Source organism: Pholcus phalangioides, unplaced genomic scaffold (assembly GCF_987345545.1).
Source record: "Pholcus phalangioides strain wild (caught in Gottingen) unplaced genomic scaffold, Ppha-v1.0 ptg000008l_1, whole genome shotgun sequence".
Taxonomy (NCBI): domain Eukaryota; kingdom Metazoa; phylum Arthropoda; class Arachnida; order Araneae; family Pholcidae; genus Pholcus; species Pholcus phalangioides.
The window spans coordinates 25,251,712-25,275,141 of NW_028301601.1; the positions used below are offsets into that span (position 1 = coordinate 25,251,712).

The 23,430-nt window shown below is 35.2% G+C and overlaps 1 protein-coding gene across 3 annotated transcripts in view; it reads right to left on the bottom strand.

Moving 5' to 3' along the window:
• Positions 1-13,316: 13,316 nt before the first annotated feature.
• LOC149084081 (cytokine receptor-like) overlaps positions 13,317-23,430 on the bottom strand; it is a 98,885-nt gene continuing 88,771 nt past the window's right edge. For all 3 annotated transcript variants that reach the window (XM_089234432.1, XM_089234433.1, XM_089234434.1), the window contains 4 exons: positions 22,938-23,022; positions 22,000-22,072; positions 20,174-20,332; positions 13,317-20,054 (listed from right to left, as the gene is read on the bottom strand). In XM_089234432.1, coding sequence (XP_089090558.1) covers positions 18,318-20,054; positions 20,174-20,332; positions 22,000-22,072; positions 22,938-23,022 — 2,054 coding nt within the window. In that variant the 3' untranslated portion in view covers positions 13,317-18,317. The remainder of the gene's footprint in view (positions 20,055-20,173; positions 20,333-21,999; positions 22,073-22,937; positions 23,023-23,430) is intronic.

Here is a 23,430-nt window from a genome sequence, read left to right on the forward strand (position 1 = left end):
GACGTGGTCACGTGACTATCCGAAGGCCGATGACCGAGGGAAGGAAGAAACCAGCTATGGCGATGCTGTCTGATATTTCGGATATGTATATAGGAGGTAGTGTTAATACACGTATATGAAGGCGTCTTACCTCCAGTAATATAAGCTCGATGCTGTCGTCTGCTTCTCTCCAGGTTACTTGTTTTGGACGTCTCCTTGTGTCCTGAAAAAATTACTGAACTGGCAGTTCAGACTTCCAGTTCTGTTTATGAGCTTAGCTTGTAGGGAACCGAACAAAGCGACTTCTTTTCTGTCGTCTGCTAATGAAGAGGTTCTTTGTTTTGGACGCCTCCTTATGCTCATATAAAATAACCGAACTTTCAGTTTCAATTTCCAGTTCAGTTCTAGAGCTTTTTTTATAAGGAACTGAGCAGAATAAAGAATATAGTTTTTTTACTTAAACTTCATCATCACCACATGAGTCACTTTTAAATTTGAAATTAGATGGCAGCACATTACTATAAAATGGAGTGTGAAAAAATTCACTTTTTACGAATTTACCTGTCGTCTGCTTGTGTGGAAATCCTTTGATGTCTCCATGGGTCTGGAAAAAATTACTGAGCTGGAAGTTTGATCTTTCAGGTCAGTTTATATGCTTTCTTTATAAGGAGCAAAGCTGAATGAGAATAATTTAGTTTTTTATACCTGAGCTTCGTCATCACCACATAAGGCACTTCTGATTTTGAAAGTAGGTAGTAGCAGCAACCATATTTTTAAAAATGGATATCTTAAAGTATTCTAAAGTATTAAATTTTAATTTTAATACCCTTAAAATTGTTACTTCCTAGATACAATATCTATAGGACGTATTGGCCTAGTCGGGAAGACTGGATGCATTTATCGCACCCACGTCCTGCAGCAGGGGTCGCTAGCTCATGGTCGCTAGGCTGGGATCTTTGTTGAGGCCTTAGAGGCCAGATGATGGCTCATCTCTACTAAGTATAGACACAAATGTGGTAAGTAGCATTAGTTTTAAAGATGTTATCAAAGACTTTGAGCTAGAAAAAAGTAGGAGAAAGCTTTTAAATAAATAAAGTGAGTGATCAGAGAGAAATCTACTCTATAATATTTATAAAATCACAAAAAGAGCCTGTTTCTAAGCAACCGAAATTAGTGACGATTTTATGTTACGGAAATCTGTTACTTTTTGTGTTACGGAAGTCGGTTACGATTTTGGGTCAAGTATTCATTTAACTCTTACATATATCGGGACCCATTTGACCCATCGGGACCATGTTATGTGCATGTACCGAGAGGCTCCCACATCCTACAGCAGGGCCCTTGGCTGGAATTCAGATGGCGAGCCCCCAAACCAGCTCTTCAGGGGGCCCTCTGTGGTTAATTTATAGTGTGAAAAATCAAAAAGTGATAAGAATCGTTCCGGCCCCTGTCAGCCCTGCCGTTGTGGGGGGGGGGGGGGGGTCATGCCGAGAGGTATGTATAATATACATATAACACCAGTGCTCCCAACACACAGGGTCCGGGTACTCGGGGGGGGGGGATTGCACGTATACCTTCATGGGGAAGTTAAAAGTTTTCATTTCCAGGGGCCCTTGATATGGATCTCATTGTTTTCTTGCTGTTTTAACGTTGAAAAATTTGCGATAGCGAGAGCCCAAGATATATCCGGTCTGGGTGCCCCCCATAGAATTTGCGAATTCGGTCACGGGTAGTTGCGTGGGTGGGCCTGGATTTTATTCGTTGGTAAAACGAATACAAACAAAAATTTTCCATGACACTCGCAGTGGGGGATGACCGACAAGCTTCCAAGTCGGGTGCCCCATGTTTACAGGTTTCATTTTGGGAGCCTGGATGAATCTGATTCTCTTTTTTTTGCTTTTTTTGTTTAACATTGTAGAATTTGCAACAGCGGAAGACCGAGATAAATCCAGTCTGGATTCCCCACTGAAAATCTGAGTATTGGGTCCCCACTACTGGATGAGGCCCTGGATTTCTTTCGTTGTAAAATTGATGAAAATTTAAAGTTTTCTTGGCCCCTCACCGGGGAGATGTCCGACAAGCCTCCAGGTCGGGGCCCCATGGAAATGTTGACAGGTTTCATTTTGGGTGTCCCTTGATGAATCTCATTGATTTTTGTTGTGTAACATTGTAAAATTTGCAACACATCGGTAGCCTGAGATAAATCCTGTCAGGGGCCCTACTAAAATTCAGCGAATTGAAGTCTGGGGACCCCATGGGCAAGTTTCCTGGGGGTACTTAATGAATCACATTTGTTTTTTGTTGCTTTATTATTGCAAAATTCGCTTCTTCAGTAAGCTGGTGCTTTCACACGTCCCTTTCCATAGCACGCTGATGAAGTGGGACGAAATAAACAAGATATGTTGTGAAGAGAAGTTGGGGGGGGGGTTGCCAAAGGCGGAGGGGGGCCCCCCCAGTATTATATATATACAGATCATATATTCGACCTTCGGATATCCAGTCACGGATCCACAGCGATGAGTCAGGAGTAGTGGCTAATGTGTAAGATTGTCCTGTATTTTACGGGACAGGCCAAGTTTTACCATACTATCCGGATTTTAGGAGGGGCGATTACTCCCCACTCTACTTCTGGATCCACTGCTGGTCTTGATTAGTTACTTCTTAAATACAAACCTTCATTCAATGTTTTTTTTTTCTATTGACAGAGAGAGAGAGAGATTCAACATTGTGTAAAATATACGTATGGGGGGGGGGGGCACCAAAATCATTTAAGTGCTTAGGGCATGGCCCCCACATCCAGAAGTAGGGCCCTCTAGGCTGGGATCTTTCGCGACCCCCCTTTCTCGGTCAGACTTCTCACGGGCCCCTCTATAGTTCATGTATTGCGTGAAAAAGCAAAAAATTATGAGAATTGTCCCGGGCCCCAGGGCTAGAGCCCTGTCAGCCCCGGCCTTGTGAGGGCCATGGCTTAGGGCCTTCAAACATCTTAATCCGGCGAATTCTCTTTCCTTACAGATCGTGTGTGCTGAACCACGACCACCTAAATTACACAATGGTTATCTAGGTGGTCGTGCCAAGGGTCGTGTCTCCAGTGGTGTAGATCATGGAGGAAAGAATAACAGGAGGTGACATCAGGAACGAAAATTGAAGCCGTTGTGGCAACCCTATGGGCTGACGAGTAAGCCCAAACAAACCGCTCTTTTCCCTATACGTAACATGTGTTTTGCCGGATCGAATTCTCTTAAAATATTAATAACTAAATAAATTTAAGCACCATGACCATTTAATGCGTCTTCAGGTAATCTACATGATCTAATAAAGGGGAAAAATAAAATCTGATCCTTATATAAGGGGTTGTTATATTTTTAATTTATTTTTGAAAAAGGGGAAGATCACTTTTCACTCTCGACTCGTCATAAGTTTTTAGTTCAGTGCCTTCAATTTATTTTAAAAATTTGATGCATCACATTAATGTCTATGGGAATATGATTAATTAAAATAATATGAAGCTGCAATAAAATGCAATTTCATAATTTATTTCTTTCAACTGTTTATCTTGCCCTTTTGTTTCGTTCATCATTATGATAGATCCGGGACATTTCGAAAGTGTTTCAGGCCCGTGGGCGCTCGTCTTAAGCTTTACGTGAGGAATTTTGATTTCTGAATCAGTTCTGAGGTGCTCGAGCACCTTCTGACAGGACCGTAGCTAGGATTTTTGCCACCCGGGGCAACATTATTCGGCCGTCCGGGGCAAAGAGCATTTTGCCACCCCCGTGCCTCAAAGTACTGGAAGTGCTCGAACGTCGTCCGCCACTGTGTATTTATGGTTTTGCTGCCTGTAGGCTGTACAAATTTCGCCACCCTTCTTCCGTTCCACTCTCATATTCTTGAATACATATTACTGGAAATATATGCCGACCATCCGAACTTTCCGTTATGTAGATGTATTGAGAAAAAAATATTAAAAAATTTTTACGAGCCGCGATAAGTCATCTCTGGCCTATAGTATTTAGAAAAATAATCTGGGCTGTTTTTTTCCCTCTCCATTTTGTAGCTATTACTTTGCTTTTAAAGTGACATGTGTACGAAAATTTGACAAAAAAGTTTCGAATTGAATTTGAAATCTAAAATTGTGTCTGTGTTCAAGTTTTTGCCTGGAATGGAGAAATATTTCTACAATATTTTAAAAGGCATTTTGCTACAATTTGCTGAAAGGCATTATATATGCTAATGTTTTGCATATATAATGTTTTTCGCAAAAAAAGTCAGATTTTTTCAAACATCGCTTGTTCAAGTGTCTTTAAATATTGTGTGTGTGTACAGCACTGAGATGTTACATACTTTGGCATAATTTTTTTTAAATTAAAATGCCGAGAAGAAATTTCGTGGCACAAGATATGGGTAAATTTTGGTTATTTTTGCAAAGGTTCCATGCTGTTGAAGTTAATATTCGAAAACAAATAACAACTAAAATTGTAAAAGCTCTCGTTCAATTGTATAAATATATCCAAAGAATTTGGGGGGGAAAATCGAGTTCCTAAAGTGAATAGTAAATTTTTAAATGATTTTTAAAAACGGGATGTTTCTCATAGGAAAGCATGGGAAGCCACGGTTCGTTTGGGCTTACTTGGTCCCTTTAATAGAGCGATCACTGGCTTCATCTCGCAACCCAGATTCCCCATGCTTTCTCGACGGAGGCGCTGGTCGCGTCACCTCCTGTTATTCTTTCCTCCATGGGTGTAAATGGTAGCATGCTTGCCCGGTATGCAAGAGGGACTGGGTTCGAGTCCCGGTGGAGACAAGATGGCTTTTTTTTTTTCCGAGTTCACCTCAGCATAATATCCAGAAAATAAAATGTTTCCTTTATATCTTGGGCTGAGAAAAGCCATCTATCTCTCGAAAACCGCAACATTAAAAAAATTAATAATAATAACGAAATCGATGAGAAATATCCGTGAGTCACGAATGTCAGATTGAATCCTGAAGGTGCGGTCAAGGCCGTCCGCTTCTGAATGTAAACAACAGGAAATGTGCTAGATTCGTGCAGTTTCCGCTGATTGAAACGCCACTTATAATTAACCGTATCCTCTTAGAGTCGATCAAACAATCCAGTACAGCTGCAATCAAAATTGTCTAATGCGAACGAAAAATTGTTTTATATATATTAAATTATCAGTGTAAAAATATAGCAGATATTAACAATCGCCTATGTGTTTGTTGCCATTAAATGTGTTTTAGTTGCTGATTCCCCCCCACGCCCCCCCTTAACTATTCGATGAGTAGACCAAAGACAAATCCCATCGCCGAGAATTTGTACACCATCAAGCAAAGGTATGAGGATACTGCCCTGGTCCTGTACAAGGAGAGGCAAAACAAGACCAGGCCGTTGAATTTCTTAAGCATTGGAGAGAGTAGGAAAAGCTATGCTTACTCGTGTTACGGCAACCCTGCGGTGGTCATCCAGAAAAGGGGCAACGAAGTCACCAAGTCTGACGAGAAAGCCATACAGAGCAATGTCTGTGTTATCTTATAGAATACTCGCATTTAATGATTTCCACAAATTCGAAGAGAGCCCAAGATTTGATCATCCAGTCCTCAATCATGTAGCTATGATAGCATTACAAACTTGATTCAAATAAATGTATGAATCTCCTATTAACATGGGTAATATGTCCGAGTCCTATCGAGGTCTGCGATGTCGGTCTGTGTGTGTGTATTTGTTGAACGAGTGGGAAAGAGTATGTGCTTCTTGTGCAATAGAAGAAATATAGCTTATGATAATTGATGAGTTACATTGACGGTTTTCTTGTCCATGGTTGTGTTCAAGAATTGCTCAATGTGCGATATTTCGAAATATGTGATGCATTTTTGCCGTCGATGATGTTTTATTCTTTTTTAAAGCATTTATATGTGAAGTTTTTGGTTCTGATGTTGATTTTATTTCTTTAGGGTGAAAGTATAGCAGGTTATCGCTGTAGAATTTATGTGATGATGATGATGTCGAAAAAAATACATGTATAATGCGATTAAGGTGTTATTCAATGGAGTCAAAGGTATTATTTTTAAAAATTTGAAAAAATTATTAATTTAAAGAAACTATTTTTATTCTGATTTTTTTTAATAGATGATTGTTTCATTTTGTCTCTTTCCCCCCCCCCCCCCAGAAATGAATAATAATTTATGTTTCGGTAACCATGAATCACGAAGGAAAAAATTACGATTTGCTATCTCTTATCACTGATTAATTTTAACAAATTTTTTTCTAAATCAAAATATTTGTTGTCTGTGTTTGGAAAAAAAAAGTAAATTAGTTTGCAATTTTTTACTGTTTGATACAATATCAATTGGTTATGTAGTTGTTTGTTCAATATTTATGGAAATCCCATGAATAACCATTTGTTTGTAACCATTTTGTTTGTCACCAGCTTGATCAGCAGCAAGTTAGAGTAAATTTAACTACAATGAGCAAGTGAAAATGATAAAACGAATGATAAATTATTTATTGTCACTAATGCTATCTACATATGACGGCGTAGAAACTCAACCCACGTGTCTGAAACATTCCCAATGCCCCTGTCTACCTTCTTGCAAAGTACGAAGAAGTGATGATTAAAAAGTTGTTGAATATTTGGGCTTCTCGTAATCGTGTACTTTATGAGCTTTGTTTATTCTAAAAATGGCAAAACTCTTAAGTCAGTGATTCTTAAACTTTTCTCCACCCATGATTCTCTGGGCCTTGTTATCGTTTATCCATAGTTTCCTAAAATAGCAGTGATTCTTAATATGTGTGTTGCTTCTCCTAGGGGCATCACCAACCTTTGTCAGGGGGTTGTCTCCAGCTCTCATCACAGTGAGCTGGCGATATTTGTTTGTGTGCCTAATTTATGTTTTAAAGTACTTATTTTATGAGCAAAAATATCTATTAAACTATTCTGGGGAGCCGCAGATGAACCATGAACAGGGCAAAGGAGCCACAGGTGAAAATGGTTAGAGAATCTCTGGCCTAGAACAAAAATCATGTAAAGGCCATGAACAGGCATACGTCAACACATGGCAGAGGTTGATGACGCCCCTGGAAATTGAGGTATACACTTTGAAAATCACTGTCTTAAGCTGTATAACATCTTCTTTTACGATGGTATTACAAAAATAATGCCATCCATGCTCTGTAATTAGTATTATGTATAAAATTCTAATTGAATGTAATCAATAATATTTGATATTTCATAGCAATAACTGCTGTCATTTGCATCTCTGTTCATGTTCCTAACACGTCCATTGACGTTTGTATTAATCGTAACTTAATTTGAGTGAATTTTTGTAGAACAAGGTGATGTCTAATTTATTATTTGTTGTTGAAAAACTTTGTTTTTAAAATCTTATATGAACTAATATTTTTTACCGATTTTGTATTATGTTTCACTCATACACACACTTTTTTATACACAGTAAAAGTCAGGTATAATGACAGCTTGGAACAGGGAACATTTGTCATTATAACAGGCTTCTCATTCTAAGTAATAAGTGTCTTCAACTTTAGCTCATTGGTGGTGTTTTGCCAATCACTCCTGATAGCGAGATTTTTTTTGTATTAATTATATCAAACTTTTACTGTATTTGTCATGAAAAAAAAGAAAAATTGTGTAATTTCAGTTCTGTTTTATGGTGGTTGTGAAATGGATTAAGATGCCATTCCATGAAATAGATCATTATTATTATTATTTTTCGAGATTCCCAGGATGACAGATGGCTATTACTCACCAGGATAGTACTTGTACAATGCAGCATTAATGTTTATAGTCAAAATCTGAAACATAATTACACACACACACATGTATACTATACAATCAAAATCTGGAAAAAAAATTACTCAATTAGACCAGGGCTTGACAAAGTCCAGGCACTAGGTTCCATGGTGAATAAAAAATTGGCACCTAAAATCTTTTATATGTGGTTATTAAATTGTGGTTTCTGAGGGCAATAGAAAATGTTCAGGCTTTTTTTATGTCAACATGGGTCACCAACATGAAAAAGGGTCAATGGACAAGATTTCAGAAAAGATAAAAAATTATTTTGGACCAATTTTCCTTGCAAGAAAAATTTTTTTGGCTCCTGAAAAGTCTGGTTGCCATCCAAGTTGTTTTTCGATTCGTCAAGCCGTGAATTAGACACGATCCAAAATCTACATAATAAAAACTCTAAAATGTCTGCCTTTAGGTATGTTACACAAATGGGGACAAGTTGCCACTTTGAGCCCACCTCAGCGGGAATCTTGTTCCACACTCCACTTAACTAATGAATTAAATGTGCCTTTGATGATGGAACTTTAACTTGGGAGTTATGACTCTGGTTTGATTGAAAGTATGTTAGTGGATAAGGAAAATATCCATATCCCAATGAATATAACAGTTTATTATTTAATGTTGAAAAATTTAACAGATTGTAATGCTGCACATCAAGAAAAAATGTTGCACTTTTTTAACCATCAAACTTGGAATAAATTGAGCGTGGAGGGGGTTTAAGGAAAAACCTTTGAGATCTATTCTCAAAATTTTATAATATATACTACTCGAAATCACTTATAAAGGAGGCTTATTAGTCCTAGGTTGATGAAATAACCTTCTGTTGCAATGGATGTTCAGAGGTTCCAGGAATTTGGGATCTGGCCAGTGTCTTTCCATGTATAGAGGTGTTACTTTCATTCGCAGACCTCCAATGCAGAATATACCAAAAACTATGGCATACGTCACAGTACTATCTCGAGAAGGATTTTAAGAAAATTAACTACAAGAACTCATCTGTGTAAATAACATTATCACGAGAAATGCTAACCCTGAGCATTTTCATTCAGCCAAGGACTTGTTATAGAACAATGCAAAACATCCTGCTTTGATGGGAGGGGATGGCTAACACACAACCATACAAGCATATGCGTGACAAATCAGAAAAAATCAAAGTGGCAGAAAAAATTTGTAGAAGTCAAAAAAAAAATTTTTTTTCAAAGAAAAACTGGTTTAAAATAATATTTCTCTAAATATTTCTAGGACATAGTAGCCTTCTTCCATGTTGATATATACGCTGATACGAATTCCAAAAAAAAATTTTGTATTGTCTTGACTCCAATTTAGTAACCACATATAAAAAAATTTAGGTGCCAATTCTAGTTTTTTAGTAGTCGTAGCGATTTTGTGTCTGGGATTTGTCCAGCCCTGCTATAAAAGTCCTCCCTCCATATTGAGCAGTTAACACTTCAACCTTTTGGCAAGAGACACGGAAGAAAAATCTGTTCAGAATCAGCTATAAACTGTATGTCATGGCCTGATTAGCCCTGGTGTGCATAAAATGACTGTAATGTGACAAGAAAAAAATAGATCAAATGATCACCTATAGAAGAACAAAGCAAGTAAAAACATTTGAAATTTTAAGCATCATTTGTTTGGATGTCCCCCACTCATCTCAATGAATCGCAGTCATATGGTAATTTCTGCACTTTGTAAGGTGAGAATCTCGTAATGCTAACACATCGAGGTACCTCTGTATTTCGTTTCATGAATCTGGTGAATTTTTGATTCTCATGATTGTTGCGGTTTATAATGTATTCAAATGGTTACGGAAATTGTTGTATATATGTGTGGAATTATGCCCATTGTTTTTTTATCAGTTTGAATTTTATAATAAAGTGAAAATCCTATGTAATGATACCGTTTATGAAAATATTCAACTGTATAATAGTATTACTCTCTAGACCAAATGCAATTTTCATAATGTTAATTTTTTTTCATCTTTTATAAGATAAATCCTTTGTAGTGACACGTTTTACCTGTCCCTTGAGCATTGTTATATAGGAGTTTCATTGCTATATTATGCAATATAACTGTGTATTTTTACGTTAAAATGTCACTCAAGGCAATTGGAAATCTATCTTCCATAGTCTCAGGGATATTGTTAAGTAGATTGTATTTACAGTAATGAGATAAGTTTCTCGAAACATTATTCATTCATGTTTTATGTTGTTCTCATCAAAAGTTCCATCTATCTACTGTGTAGAGAAAAACCATTGTATCTAATCTATATATTTAAATCAAAAGCATATTTGGCAATATTATTTATTTGAAGATTTTTTTTTTAAATTTTACACTAGTAATAATGCAATTCCATTTCTGTTGTACCATGCAAATTTTTTTTTTATTGAATTTATTCAGTAATAACATACAAGATTCTAGGTTGTACTACAATGACTTTTGGTGGAGGGGTAGCAGAATCTTTCTTCTTACACTGCCGTTTCTTAGAGTTTGTTGCATTCGATGCAACATGTCCTTCATTTTATAATTTTATATGCTACACAGTGGTGGGATTTGGCCGGTTTGCATCAATTTAGTAAGAAGAGTTCAATGAGCCAGTTATTAAAAATGGCACCAGTAATCAGGGTTCTTTCTGAGGTGGATGCCTGGGTCACTGTCCAGGGTTTAAGCTACGGCCACATTTTTCGCAAAATGTGAAAGAAGTAGTAGCCATTTTCACAAAAATGCATACAGGAGGTACAAAATGAATAGACATCCAACCATCAATCATTAGCATTTTCGCTAAAAGAATTTTTTATCTAGCTTAAGCCCTGCAACTGCCCACTGAGTTCTTAGGCATAAACAATTTAACAATCTGTTCACAACAAACTGGTTGAATCCAACTACTGTTACATACTATACAGTATATATGTGATTATAAGCATTCCATAAACTAATCATAAATTGCGATTAGTTTGATACCGATATTTGGTAATGATGTAATTATATTTGAATGCTATTGTTTCTAATTTGTTTAGTCTGAAATTTGTTAAATCAATACTGAAATTAAAACAGAGAAAGTCATAGACAAAAAAGTTCTCAACATTCATCACTAGATGGGATAGTTTTATTCATAATTTAAATGTTAATTGGTGTGATCAATGGAAATCGTGATGCTCACCACTGCCATCTATCATCTTAAAATGGCCTTGACTTGCTGTCTATGCTTTTCCCATCTCTTCATCACTCCTAAAATGCTGTGGATTTCTGACACAGAGGGTTGGCTGTAGACAGCTCGGAATGGATGAACTTCATATTATAGACACCCCGTATATGGATGATGTCTGATCAAAATATTGGCAGTTCCAATGACCGTGTTTTTTTTTAGTTGTTTTGTTCATTAAATGTAATCAGCAATAATCACTCTATATGCTCATGAATTGCTTGCATAAGTTACATTTGTTTTGAGCACCAGTGGAAATTGCATTGAATGGAATTGTATGTTAATTGTATCGAAGGCTATGATATTACCCTTTTTGTGAAAGACCTTTTCATTATTAGTGAACTTGTATGGGGAAATTTATTATTGGAATGTTACTTGAGGCGAAAATGTCTGTGAAGAAAGTATACATATAATAATCCGTCCATCATGAGAAAAGATTTGGCACTGACTTTTTCAAGACTCTGCATTTAATATGAAATTTGCACCATCCATGAAAAAGCATTTTTTTATGCTGTACACTTTCCGAGAGCACTATATAGTGCATTGAGAGGAGAGGCAAAAAGTTCCTTTTAGCTTCTCAAATGCTAATCCGGATTATTGCATTTACTTTTGTGTCCTGTGCCAATCTGAATGTCATACATTTATTAGATTAGTAAATGCCAAAATATCACTGAAAGTCGCCAAACACAAAGGATGACGAATTTTGCTGTATAAAATTCATTTTCATTGTCATTACTGGAAGTATCACTGTTACAGATGTGTACAAGTCTCCCTCCTAGTGGACATAATATGCACTTCGACTGATTAATGTGACTCACAGAGCCCTTTGAGCTAAGTTAACTAGATGTACAAATATTGGTATCTCAGACTTTTGGTCATCCACCCTTGGGCTCCTGCTAGGACCTGTGTGACCATGTGAGAAACGTGTCTAGGGCCCCAAAATTTACTGTCTTTTGTATTTTTGTCCACATGTCCCTCCTCAAAGAACACTACGTTAAAAGTAAGAATTAATATTTGCCCAGGGTCAAAACTTACAGAATCTGGCTCCTGCAGCCTACAATTTGGCTCTAGTGACACATCAGTCATTTAACTCAAAAATAAATCAAAGAATTCCTAATACTTCTTATTTACATTGCTCTATTTATTGGATGATGTCTAAATTGTTTTCGAAACTGTTGTTCGGCTTGAGCTTCATGCATCCTTATTCTGGGATTACTCAGCCTCCCGCACAGAATACTGTGTGGGGCTGCTATTCCTTGTTAGATCTTTGATACTAGAAAAACATAACTGTATAGTATTTTTTGCCTAATCTGACAAAAATAGTTGTCATTGAAAATATGATAATGTTGTTCCTTGTACTGCTGCGCACACGTGCATTTTTTTCTTAATACCAAAGTAACCATTTGTTTTTTTTGTTATGCTGTTGATGTATATATATATGTTTATATATAAAATATTAACCACCACATTTTTTCTAATGTTGCTTATACAAGTTGAAATGTGAAAGAATTGTGCTTAAAAAGTTGATCCCAGTGATGCTAGTAATTTATTTTGATTTTTTGTCTATTGCTTGTTGGTTGATGAATTGTAGGGCTAGCTCTTGTTTATGAAACGCTATTATTGTTGACGATCTGAAATCAAATGTCTTTGTTCTGTTTTTGCTTATAAGCCCACATCTTTGATATGAATAAAGTATGGTTTTTTTAATGGTTTCTCAGTAGAATGCTTAAACTAGACAAATTTCTCCAAAACAAAAATAGCGGTAATAAGATTAATATACATCCGAATGCATTCTTCAAGTCTGATTGGATCACTTGTAAAGAGAAAAAAGACAAATCTTGTGCCCTGCTATTTGCCAGAGGGTATTGCTATCTATCTTTTGAATTAGCAGCAAGTGAAATGAAAATTTTTTATTTTATGGATGTGTCACTTGCTGTAGTGAGATTTTATTTTGATGTATAAAGCTAGCTTGTTTGTGCTTAAATATTGCAACAGTGTAGTAAAATAATTTCGGCTGACCAACATTGCATAGAGGCGAGGATCATTTCCTGACATGCAAAGCAACTATTATATAATACAGCCCAGTTCGGAATTGAACATTAATATACATTTTTCAGCCTCCTCATTGGGCAATTTGCGTGTTGTGGCATTTGTGTTTGTCCATTATCAAAATATAGGTATAATCTAATATACACCAACCTGGGAAGTACTGGTGAACTTTAACCGTTATGGTGTTATGCATTCCAGAATCGCTGCCACCTTTTTTTTTTTTCCATTTCAAAATTGATTGATAGTATAATCCTGTTTGTGAAATCACACAAACTTACAGAGAGTAAACAATATTAAAGCACCTTTAATGAACCAAACTGGAGAAGCAGCGCATACATCATACCATACTTTCCTGCACATAATCTGTGGATTTATCTGTCAAATAGATATCTGAGTTTGTTAATATGGATTATATTTTGCTGCATAATTATGTATGCAAGCTTTTATTTTCTGAGAGGTTGAACTAGAAATAAATATTAAAAAAAAATTAGATTGTAATTTTTTAAAGATTTATAGATACGAGTATTGACACCTTTTCTGCAAAAATGCAATCAAATCCTTTCCATTCCTTACAATGGCATTTATTACTGGTGAATGAAATTTGTATAACTATGCAGATTATACACAGGAAAATACTGTAATTCTATTCTGAATATTTGCCCATCTTATTAAGTAAACCTTATGAAATTGGTCAGGGAAAGATGCTATATTATTTTACATATACTTTTTTTTTTAATTTCATGACAGTATTATATAAGAAAAATAATAATAAAACAATTACAAATGGCACATGATATAAAACAATCAACATCTGATGAATAACATGACATCATAGAATTCTCTCTCGCTTACAGAAAAAAAAAAAGACATGACTTATTCTATACTATGTTATTTAAATTTCCTAAAAAATAACGTACACGATTTTGTACTGACGTGCCTGAGGTACAAAATAAAAAACTATGCCATGCAGTCTAAAAGAACAACACATTGCGCTTGGGAGATGTTAAATAAGAGAGTTTTCCGATATGCCTAGTGAATGATAAATAATGAATTGATATATGTACAGAGCGATTCAAAATCAAGGAATATTAAAAAAATTATATTTTAGTAAATAACACATATTGCAATTTAAATAAGCAAAGACATGCACGATATGACACCGGGTATTATTCGGCACCAGGATGAAAATTAGTTGAAATTCTGTCCACTAGATGCCACACACATCAAAATTTGCACATCTTTAGTTCGTCTAAGGTCTGAATTTTCCTTCTGTGACATATGTAATAAAACTATGAACCATGCTTAATTTCTTGCCATACATTTATTAGTATTTGCTGGAACATGTTTTATGAATGATTTCTGAATTTTGAATCGTTCTGCAATTTAGAAATGAGCGGGTATTAATTGCCATATTTATTGCATAAAAAGAAAAATACATGTGGGCACATACTAACCCAGTCTTTGAATTAGTGACATAAAAAACGTGTGGGAACAAAGTCCATCATGGGCCTTGCGTCAAGCAATGCACTGAGGCTCCCTACGATGCGTCAGTTGCTACGCAAGGTAATCAGAGACTCTCATCCACTAAGCGGCCGTCATGAAAATACATGAAAAGTAAAAAAAGAGGACAGTAAATTTAAAAACTTAATTCCAGCATGAAAACTCCTACAGGGATTCATTTCACTACCTTGCTTCCATTCGCACACCACCCCCCCCCCCCTTTGAGAAGTTTTGACAAGATCTACTGAGCACCAAAAAATTTAAAATCATCAAAAGGAAGGTCATTGATGAAAATCAAACTTCTCAAAAATAGAGCCAAAATGATATAATTTATATCGGGGGAAAAAATCATAAAAATAAAATTTCTTAAATTGTGTGGTGAGGGGGGTTTCAACCTTTTGCCACACTGATTTATATTTAAACAACTATACTAGAAATATTCCATTCTTCATTTTCACCTTTAATCAATAGTTCATAATTAGCCAAATATCACATTCATAACACTTGTTACTCATAAAAATTGATGATTGTACGGAACTTGAATTTGGATTTAAAATTAGACTTTCATATTCCATTGACTAGATTATAAAATTTTCCATTTTCGTGCATATCATTAGTATAAACGCATTTCGTGCAACAATCAAGTGTTTCAACGACTAATCCAAAACAACCAGGTGAGGCAAATTATATCAGAGATGTTACAGTATGTCATTTTTATGTAGTGAAAACTTGTCACTGAATGCATGGCTAATATAGTAATAGAGGCTAAATCATTTCAATAATGAGTCATGAAACCTTTTCACTAGAGCAAAAAAAAAAAATCAAACCCAGTTTAGACATGTAATAATTATCAGTATACGTACACCAATTTTATAATGTACATCAATTTTTTTGACGTCTATTTTCAATACCTGCTGATGGCAACAGAAATTATACACATACATAAGAATAGCAGGTGGAAAAGCATAGCTTGTATCATACCTTACATTTTGTATACATATTTTCACATGCACATAGTGCACATAACCAGTGATAACATCACTGATGACAGATTGCTATCAAAGATGACAAATTGAAAAGTTTCATATAATTTTCATTTGAAATTATATGATATATTCGAGCATAAAAAAGAAAACATCTCAGGTTACGATACATTACAGTGATACCTTGGCTAATAAACATCTGAAAATTGTATGCCAAGTCTCCAAAAACTCCTATATCTTTCCACATATATAATTTAGTACCTACGAGAATTGTTGAATCTGCAGCGAGTTTTTTATTTTTTTTAGTGACAAAGTCTTAATATAGATGCAACCAATGAAAAACAGTACAGAAACCCAAAATGACATTTGTTTCTGGAGAGAATTCTCTTCGCGTGCTAGATAAAAACCAACACACAAAAACGATACATTCAATACAAACCAACTTGATATATTCAAACATGAGATTTAGAATTCAACGAATGTGCAAAGAAACTGAATGGAAGAAAAGATTCACACCTTAAGACATATAAATTCTCAACACACTACTGATAACATAAATCTTTCACTGAAACCAGCTCGGATAAGACACAGCACGATTTCTTTAAGTGTACAACACACCCTTAAATATCTTACAATAATTCATAAAAATCTTTTTGATATCACATGATCTCTCAAAATTCATGTATCAACACGTATAATATGCACACCATATCGGAAAAAAAAATTCCGATTTGTTATTAGATTTTAGAGTTTTGGAAAAAATAACGGTTTTATCTTAAAATATTTTGATATAATTTACACATTTCCACCAACAAGAAAATAACTTCCATCGCAAAATTTAAATAATATAAAAAAAATTTAAACAGATATTTACAAGAAATATTTACTGTCACCGTTTCTTCATTTGTATATACACTTTTTTGCGCATCTTGTGCAGTCAAAAAATTTTTTTTTCAAAAAATATATTTCTGAAATGAATCTGCAGTTTTAAGACTAAGTTTGTTTTGGAACAAATAATATCCATAGGACATGATTATATTGCTCGAATCAAACATCTTAACACAGAAAAATGTGAATTACTGTTCAATCCTCAGGATTTACTGAATTGTGAGGCATGTCTGAAATTTTCCAGGTAGGGAAAAACAATAATTTATGAATTCGTAAAGCTAATTAGTGCTTAAAAAAAAGAGGTTGTATTGTCTCGCTATCATAATTTTTAAATATAGGGCACAAGTAAGGCATAAAGAAATTTTGAAAACTCAATGGAGCTGTATGAATATTTTGGAAGCTCTGTGGAAGCAGCTATGGCTAAAAGTTGGGAAACCCCTGATATGAGGTAATGGATGTAAATTTTTATAACGGAGTCAACCAAATGCATACGGATTACCAAAATACATTTACCTGGACAACAAAACAATTTTGTGGAAGTTCTTAAAAATCTTGATATATATACACCTTTATCTAAATTCCTCTGGCAATCTCTGTATAGTTAAATAAAACAGAAATAGTAATGTCATGGTTCAAGCAGAATTTTCATCAACTCATGCCAGGCCCGCAGCCAGAAATTTCATTCGGAGCAGGGAACCAAAATGATAGAACAATAGATTTGGCCATCTTTTTCCCTTTATTGGTCATTTCCTCACATTTCGAGGGGGCGGGGGAGGCAGACCCTCCAAGTACCCTCCCCTCCAGCCTTGACTCATGTCAAGTAGATATGAAATGGATCTGTTCAATAAAGGTCGAGAAAAGAAGGAATCACTCATTTTGGAAGGGATATGTGCATATTTGAAAATAATAATTTTAGACTATATCATGATTCACGACGATGAATTTAACCAGGAATCGATTGAAACATCAATATATGAGGGCCAGTCATAATGCCATTACTACACATTGAAATTAGTTTTAACAATCACAAACTATATTCGAGTTCAGCTTTTGATATGGTCTTTCTATGAAATGCGCTCCCACAAAGGGTGGGGCAAACAGGGCTCCAGCCAAGGAGCCCAAACCAGTTATCATTTTTGAAATGATAAATTCACTATTGAGGCAGTCCCATGAGAAGTCTGACCTGTGAACCAAAGATCTCAGCCTATGTACCCTGCTGCAGGATGTGAAGACCATGTGCAATGACCTCAGTTTGTCCATCGTTTTTAGAAGAATTGCTGGAATTTGTCTTTCTACATCACCTGCCTTTTTCAAAAGTTTCGGTGAGCAAAAGACGTGCAAAAACCCCTCTTTCGATATGGTCTTGGACTACTTCGAAACCACTGATGAGTGAAATCACTGTCAAAACAGCTTTGATTGATTAGCACAAGATGTTCTGGATCTTTTGTCATCGCTCTTGACTCAGGCTTCAGAACCACTGATGCTACAGCAAAGGCACTAGCTCAGCAGCTTCGATTTCTTTCAAGGAGATGTGACCAAAGTTACACAATGCAGTACATAAGTCATGTAGAATGTTTCATTGGGCAATAATTTTGCCATCAGTTTTGCTCATCGGTTAAAGAGATGGACGAAAAATTCAAGAATGGCCGACATACTGTGTGTGGACCTAGTAAATACTTTTGATAGAAACCATATTGAGCTGAACTCTAACTAATGTAGTTTGTGAATGATAAAATCATTCTCATCCTTTTTTAAGTGGTCTATATACTTAAAAATGACGCTAAACCTGTACAAATTCAATACGCTACATTAAAATTTTAAATGTCATCACAAAAATCATACACATATTTTTAACGAATAAAAAACAACTGAAAAATTCAGTTCAACAAGTTCAGAGAAGAAAAAAGAAGAGTCTTATACTTCACAAGTTTCTGCATCCATAACTTGACCGAAACAAAAGAAATACTTTGAAGGTGCCGGTTCGTCTTTCCTAGCAGGTGTATAAGACTGCTTCTCCATGTCCTGGTTTCTTGAACCAAAGTTCGATTGTAGACTCGGAATGTTTCTTAAATCAACAAAGTTGTTGACAGCGTGTGGACTGTCTTGTTTAGTTCTATTAGTGCATGGCATTTTTGGAACACTGGAATACACTGGCAATGAATTGTGAGGTACATTATGTTGGAAAGTCTGCTTGGGACTGCTGTTTGATGATGGGTTTGCTTCATTTACACTAAGATTCATATTAGACAATGAGGACAAAGGAACATAACCGTTTCTCAGGGGTGTGCTGTGACTTATGCATGAATGTGAAGAATTGAGAGGCGGCAGGAAAATTACACTATTTTCTGTTGTGGACACTGCTTGTGGAGTACTTGAGCTCATGATAGAGTTTTCAGAGCAGCCATTATCATCAGTGCCAGCATCTGATGAATTTTGGTTGCTTGAATCTGGAATTTTTCCCTGAGAGTTCCCTAACACTAGGAGATCATTATGGCAATCTTGAATGCCACATTCAGTCATTTTGTCACTGATATCAATATCAGTTTTATGCTGTTCATTATCAGGCAGTACTGGCCAAATGCTTTTGTCCAATAACGAATCAAGATAGTTATCTTGAAGATAGACGTCATTCATAAGCTCATATGCTTCATTGACTGATGGCATCGTGGCACTAGTCTCCATTCTGTTGTCACTGAAAAGCCCACAGAATTCAGCATGTTCTTCCCCCCCATTGTCCTGATTTGTATTACTCACAAATGGTATGTTCAATATTGGGTAGGCAGATGGATTTGGCTGACTTATAGCTTTGACTTCGCTTAGAGTAACATACCCTGGTTTTGGAGCATTAGGTTCCCGGTTGATTCTACTGAATTTTATATAGCCATCTCTCATGTCACCAGTTGTTGTTGGAACAAAGCTTGAGTAACGCTTCAACAGATTTTCGGATTCTGATATTGGTTTATTGAAACGTGAATCAATAATACTGCTGCTTTTGAGTTTACTGGGAAGAATGACTACACCATTTGAAATATGAGCATTTGCAACACAAACTGATTGGTTAACATTGGAATCAAACTGGGAATCATTGAACTCAAATCTTGGTAGCATTGAAAATTTAGAATAGCCAGGTTCTGATTCACTGCATTTTAGACCAATGATGTTGCCACTGCTTTTTGCTAGGCCAACTCTTGAATACGGTGGACATGGTGTAGTTAGGTGATAGGCATCCATAACGGATGGTTCACTGTTTGACAAGTTGCGACTGTAATGCGCCAGTGAATTCAACCAGCTTGGATTTTCCTCAGAAGAGAAGACAAACTTGCTGTAAGGTATACCATTTTTCAACTTCGAAGATGAAAACTCATCGTCATTCACCTTATCGGGTAGATTGACTGTTGCAGATGAGATCGTTTTTCTTGACGCTTCTTCAAGCGAATCTTGGGCTTCGATTACTACGGGAAGAGTGTTCTTGTGGCTGCTCTGGTCCATGAAGACTATGTCAGGCGATGGAGGAGCCATGAAATCAGATTCTGCACTGGATTCCGAAGATGCGTGCACTCTGGTGGTGTTTGAAGACATGCTGCTACAACCACTGCTTTCTATACTGGGCTTTCTTGAAAATTTGGTGCATTTACTGTTTCGGTACAGCAGCTGCAAAACATTAATGATGGTTTTTGTCAAATGTTTTAATAGGCATTAATTTGTATCCATCAGATATCAAATTTAATAACAAAAACCATGGCAGGAAATATATCAGGTATTACACTCACCTCATCAGTTGAAGAGTAACTGTATTGTGAACTCCCTGACCCATGGCGGTTTTTATCACTTTCGTCAATGACATATGATAGTCTCCCAACACTTGAAGCATGTACTGATTGTTGGTTCAGTAAACCATTTTTGAACTCGCCATAGTTATTCAGAGGATTCTAAAAAAATTATCAAATATAGAAATCAAAAACACATTATATAATTGTTGAACTTTCCTCACTGTGGCTTTCATGTATGCTACAAGGTTGTTAATGTAACTGTCATTGTAAATGTAACTGACATTTTTATTGACATTACAAATGGGTTGTATGCTTGAATGACTAATTTTTTAACTATTAAAGGCATAAAATTTTTTTTTGGTCATTATTTTTATTATTCTTGGAAACAATCTGACTACAAAATTATTGGTTTACAATGCAAGGATAATATGCTCAGGGATAAGTTAAGCGATATGCTTATATGACTTAGTGGGAATGAAGGTAATATTGCTACCCACACATCCTGTTTTTTACTGAATGTGTATATATATATAAAACCATTCTTTCCCAATATTATTTTTCACCTCAGGCTCTAGTGCAGGGGTGCACAACTTCTGGCCTGCGGACCAGATTTGGCCTGCCAAGGAGTTTCCTGCAAAAGGTGTTACGATAAAGAAGTATCAGTAGAAAAAGGCTGATCATATTTCCTTCGTGAAAAATACAAAAAATCAGGACCCAAACGAGCGCCAATTACCACTAAAAATTTTTTTTCAAAGTAAAAAGTTCCCAATTATAGCCAAAAAATTGACGAAGTAAAGTTGCAGATAACTGAAAAAAAATTGTCAAAAGGAAGTGAAGTTGCTAACTATAGCCAAAGAAATTGTCCAAAAAAGTGAAGTTATTAATTGTAGGAAAAAAAAATTGTCAAAAGGAAAATAAAGTTGCTAATGTCAGCCAATGAAAGAAAAGTTGTTAATTATGGCCAAAAAATTGTAAAGTTGCTAATTACAGCCAAAAAATTCTGAAGGAGAAGTAAAGTTGCTAATTATAACCAATGGAAGGGAAGTTGCTAATTATAATCAATGGAAGTAAAGTTGCTAATTATAGCCAAAATTGTGAGGGAAGCAAATTGCTAATTATAGCCTAAAAATTATCAAGAAAAGTGAAGTGGCTGCGAAATGAATATAATTTTATCTGAATTATTAATTATGTTAATTTAATGATGATTATCATCATATAATTTATAATCTTAAAATACTTGATTTTGGTAAAACATAAATTTGAATAAGATTATTAAGAATTAAGAAAATCGAGAAATAAGGAAAATTTCATAGAAAGTTAGGACGGCCCAAATTATGGGTCATATGGTCACCTCATATATATGTTTCTGACTAACGAGCCACATATGTGCAAAAATTCCACATGCCACTGAAACCTTTTATTAAGCAATCTTAATCTCAATATCTTATCTTAAAAATCCAGGGTTTTCCTTGGGTTTAGATTCAAGGGACCCTAGAATGGAGTGACTTCACTGATAATGTATGTAACTTTCAGGAATGAATGACACTCATAACTTTAAGTATCACTGTACTGTGTAGGCAAACAAATTTAGCTTCTCAGTGAGAAATACTTATCCATTGATCACTTATTATAGTTCACTCGCAACAGCAAGATTCTAGTTATAACTTGTTTTATCAGACTTTTACTGTATTTCAATAAAACAATTTTCACAAAACAAACTATTTCATGTCCGTGTGTCTGTTTAGGAAAAAAATTTCAAATACGAATAAAACTTTAAGGTTTTAATAAACATTAAAATTCAAAACATTACATAAAACTGAACTTACATTTTCAAGACCATCTAAACCTTTAGGAAGACGAACTGTGATGTTTTTGACTTGATGTATTTTATCACTCATCCTATCAGGGAAAAGATGCTAGTGTTTAATTCTAGAATTAAGTATATTTTTATTCTTGCCAATCAATATTCAAATAAACTTATTACAAAAATTGAAAAAATGAGCTTTTCATTTGCATATATAAAGCGCAAAGGGAAAAATAAATTGTAGAGTAGAAAAGTATGAGCCTTCAGAAATAATGAAAGAATTGTGTTATCACGATTTCCATGGCAGAATATTTTAAGTTTTACAGATCCTTCAAAATTTAACTTTTCATGTCAATTTTTTTTTTAAATGAGTGAATGAACATTTCAATAATATGTTTCAGATCACCATTTTTTTTTAATTTGAAACTCTATGATTCGTGAAACATTAAGATAGAGTATCTTGTGAAATTTAATTTGAGAGTTTCTCAAATGTGAATGCTTCTAAATGCAATGATCTTGATATAAGAAACTTTTACCAGAGTGTTCACATTATTGCTAATTTAAGCCAGGTTTTCCTAAGAGTAGAACTGTTACGCCATTGTGCAGAGTGAAAATGCTCATTGGTTAAAAACCCGAAATTCTGGGGTTTTTTTTTTACCAATCAGCATTTTTACGTTACACACAATGTAGAAAACCCAACTTTAGGCTGCATTGGAAACTCTTTTTCTAAGACAAATTTTCTATGGAATGAAATGACTTTATTATAAAGATATTGGACTGTATTTTAAATTTTATTCAGTGAACAGATATTTTAAAGTGAAAAATAACAGTTATGCATCATGTGTATATAAACATCCTAAGCTCTAAAATTGTTACTATGAATATAAGTATCATAGTGATTATTATGAGGAAAAGAAATGATACATGAATAATATTAGAAAATTACAATGAGAGGCATACCATCGAATAACTTTGTAGACTACCAGCATCATAACAGCCAACAGAAGGGTTCCACCAATAGCAGCACCAATAATCATCGCAAGACCTGAGATGAATTAAAGAAAACCCAATGATTGTTAGGTAATTCTTAAGGTGTAGTCACTAACTTGGATTTTGCATATTTGATAGCCTAAATTAAAAATATTACTACAGTAAAATCCACTAAAATTCTGTTCACATGGGCAATGGAAAAGCTGGTTTCTTTCATTCTGCAATAGGGAAAAATCACAAAACATTATGGGAAATGGACATAAAACTGCAAAAATCCACCAAAAAAGAGGGTGTAAATCTCTCCTCCTCTTTCTTCATGAAGAAAAAAAAGTTGTCAAGCAGCAATTCTATTCACCAAACCATCCCCAATGAAAAACCAATCTTGCACATGTAAACAGGGCTTACGAAAGTTATTCCATTGGGAAGAGACGACCCATAAAAAGAGGTGAACTGATGTGTGGGA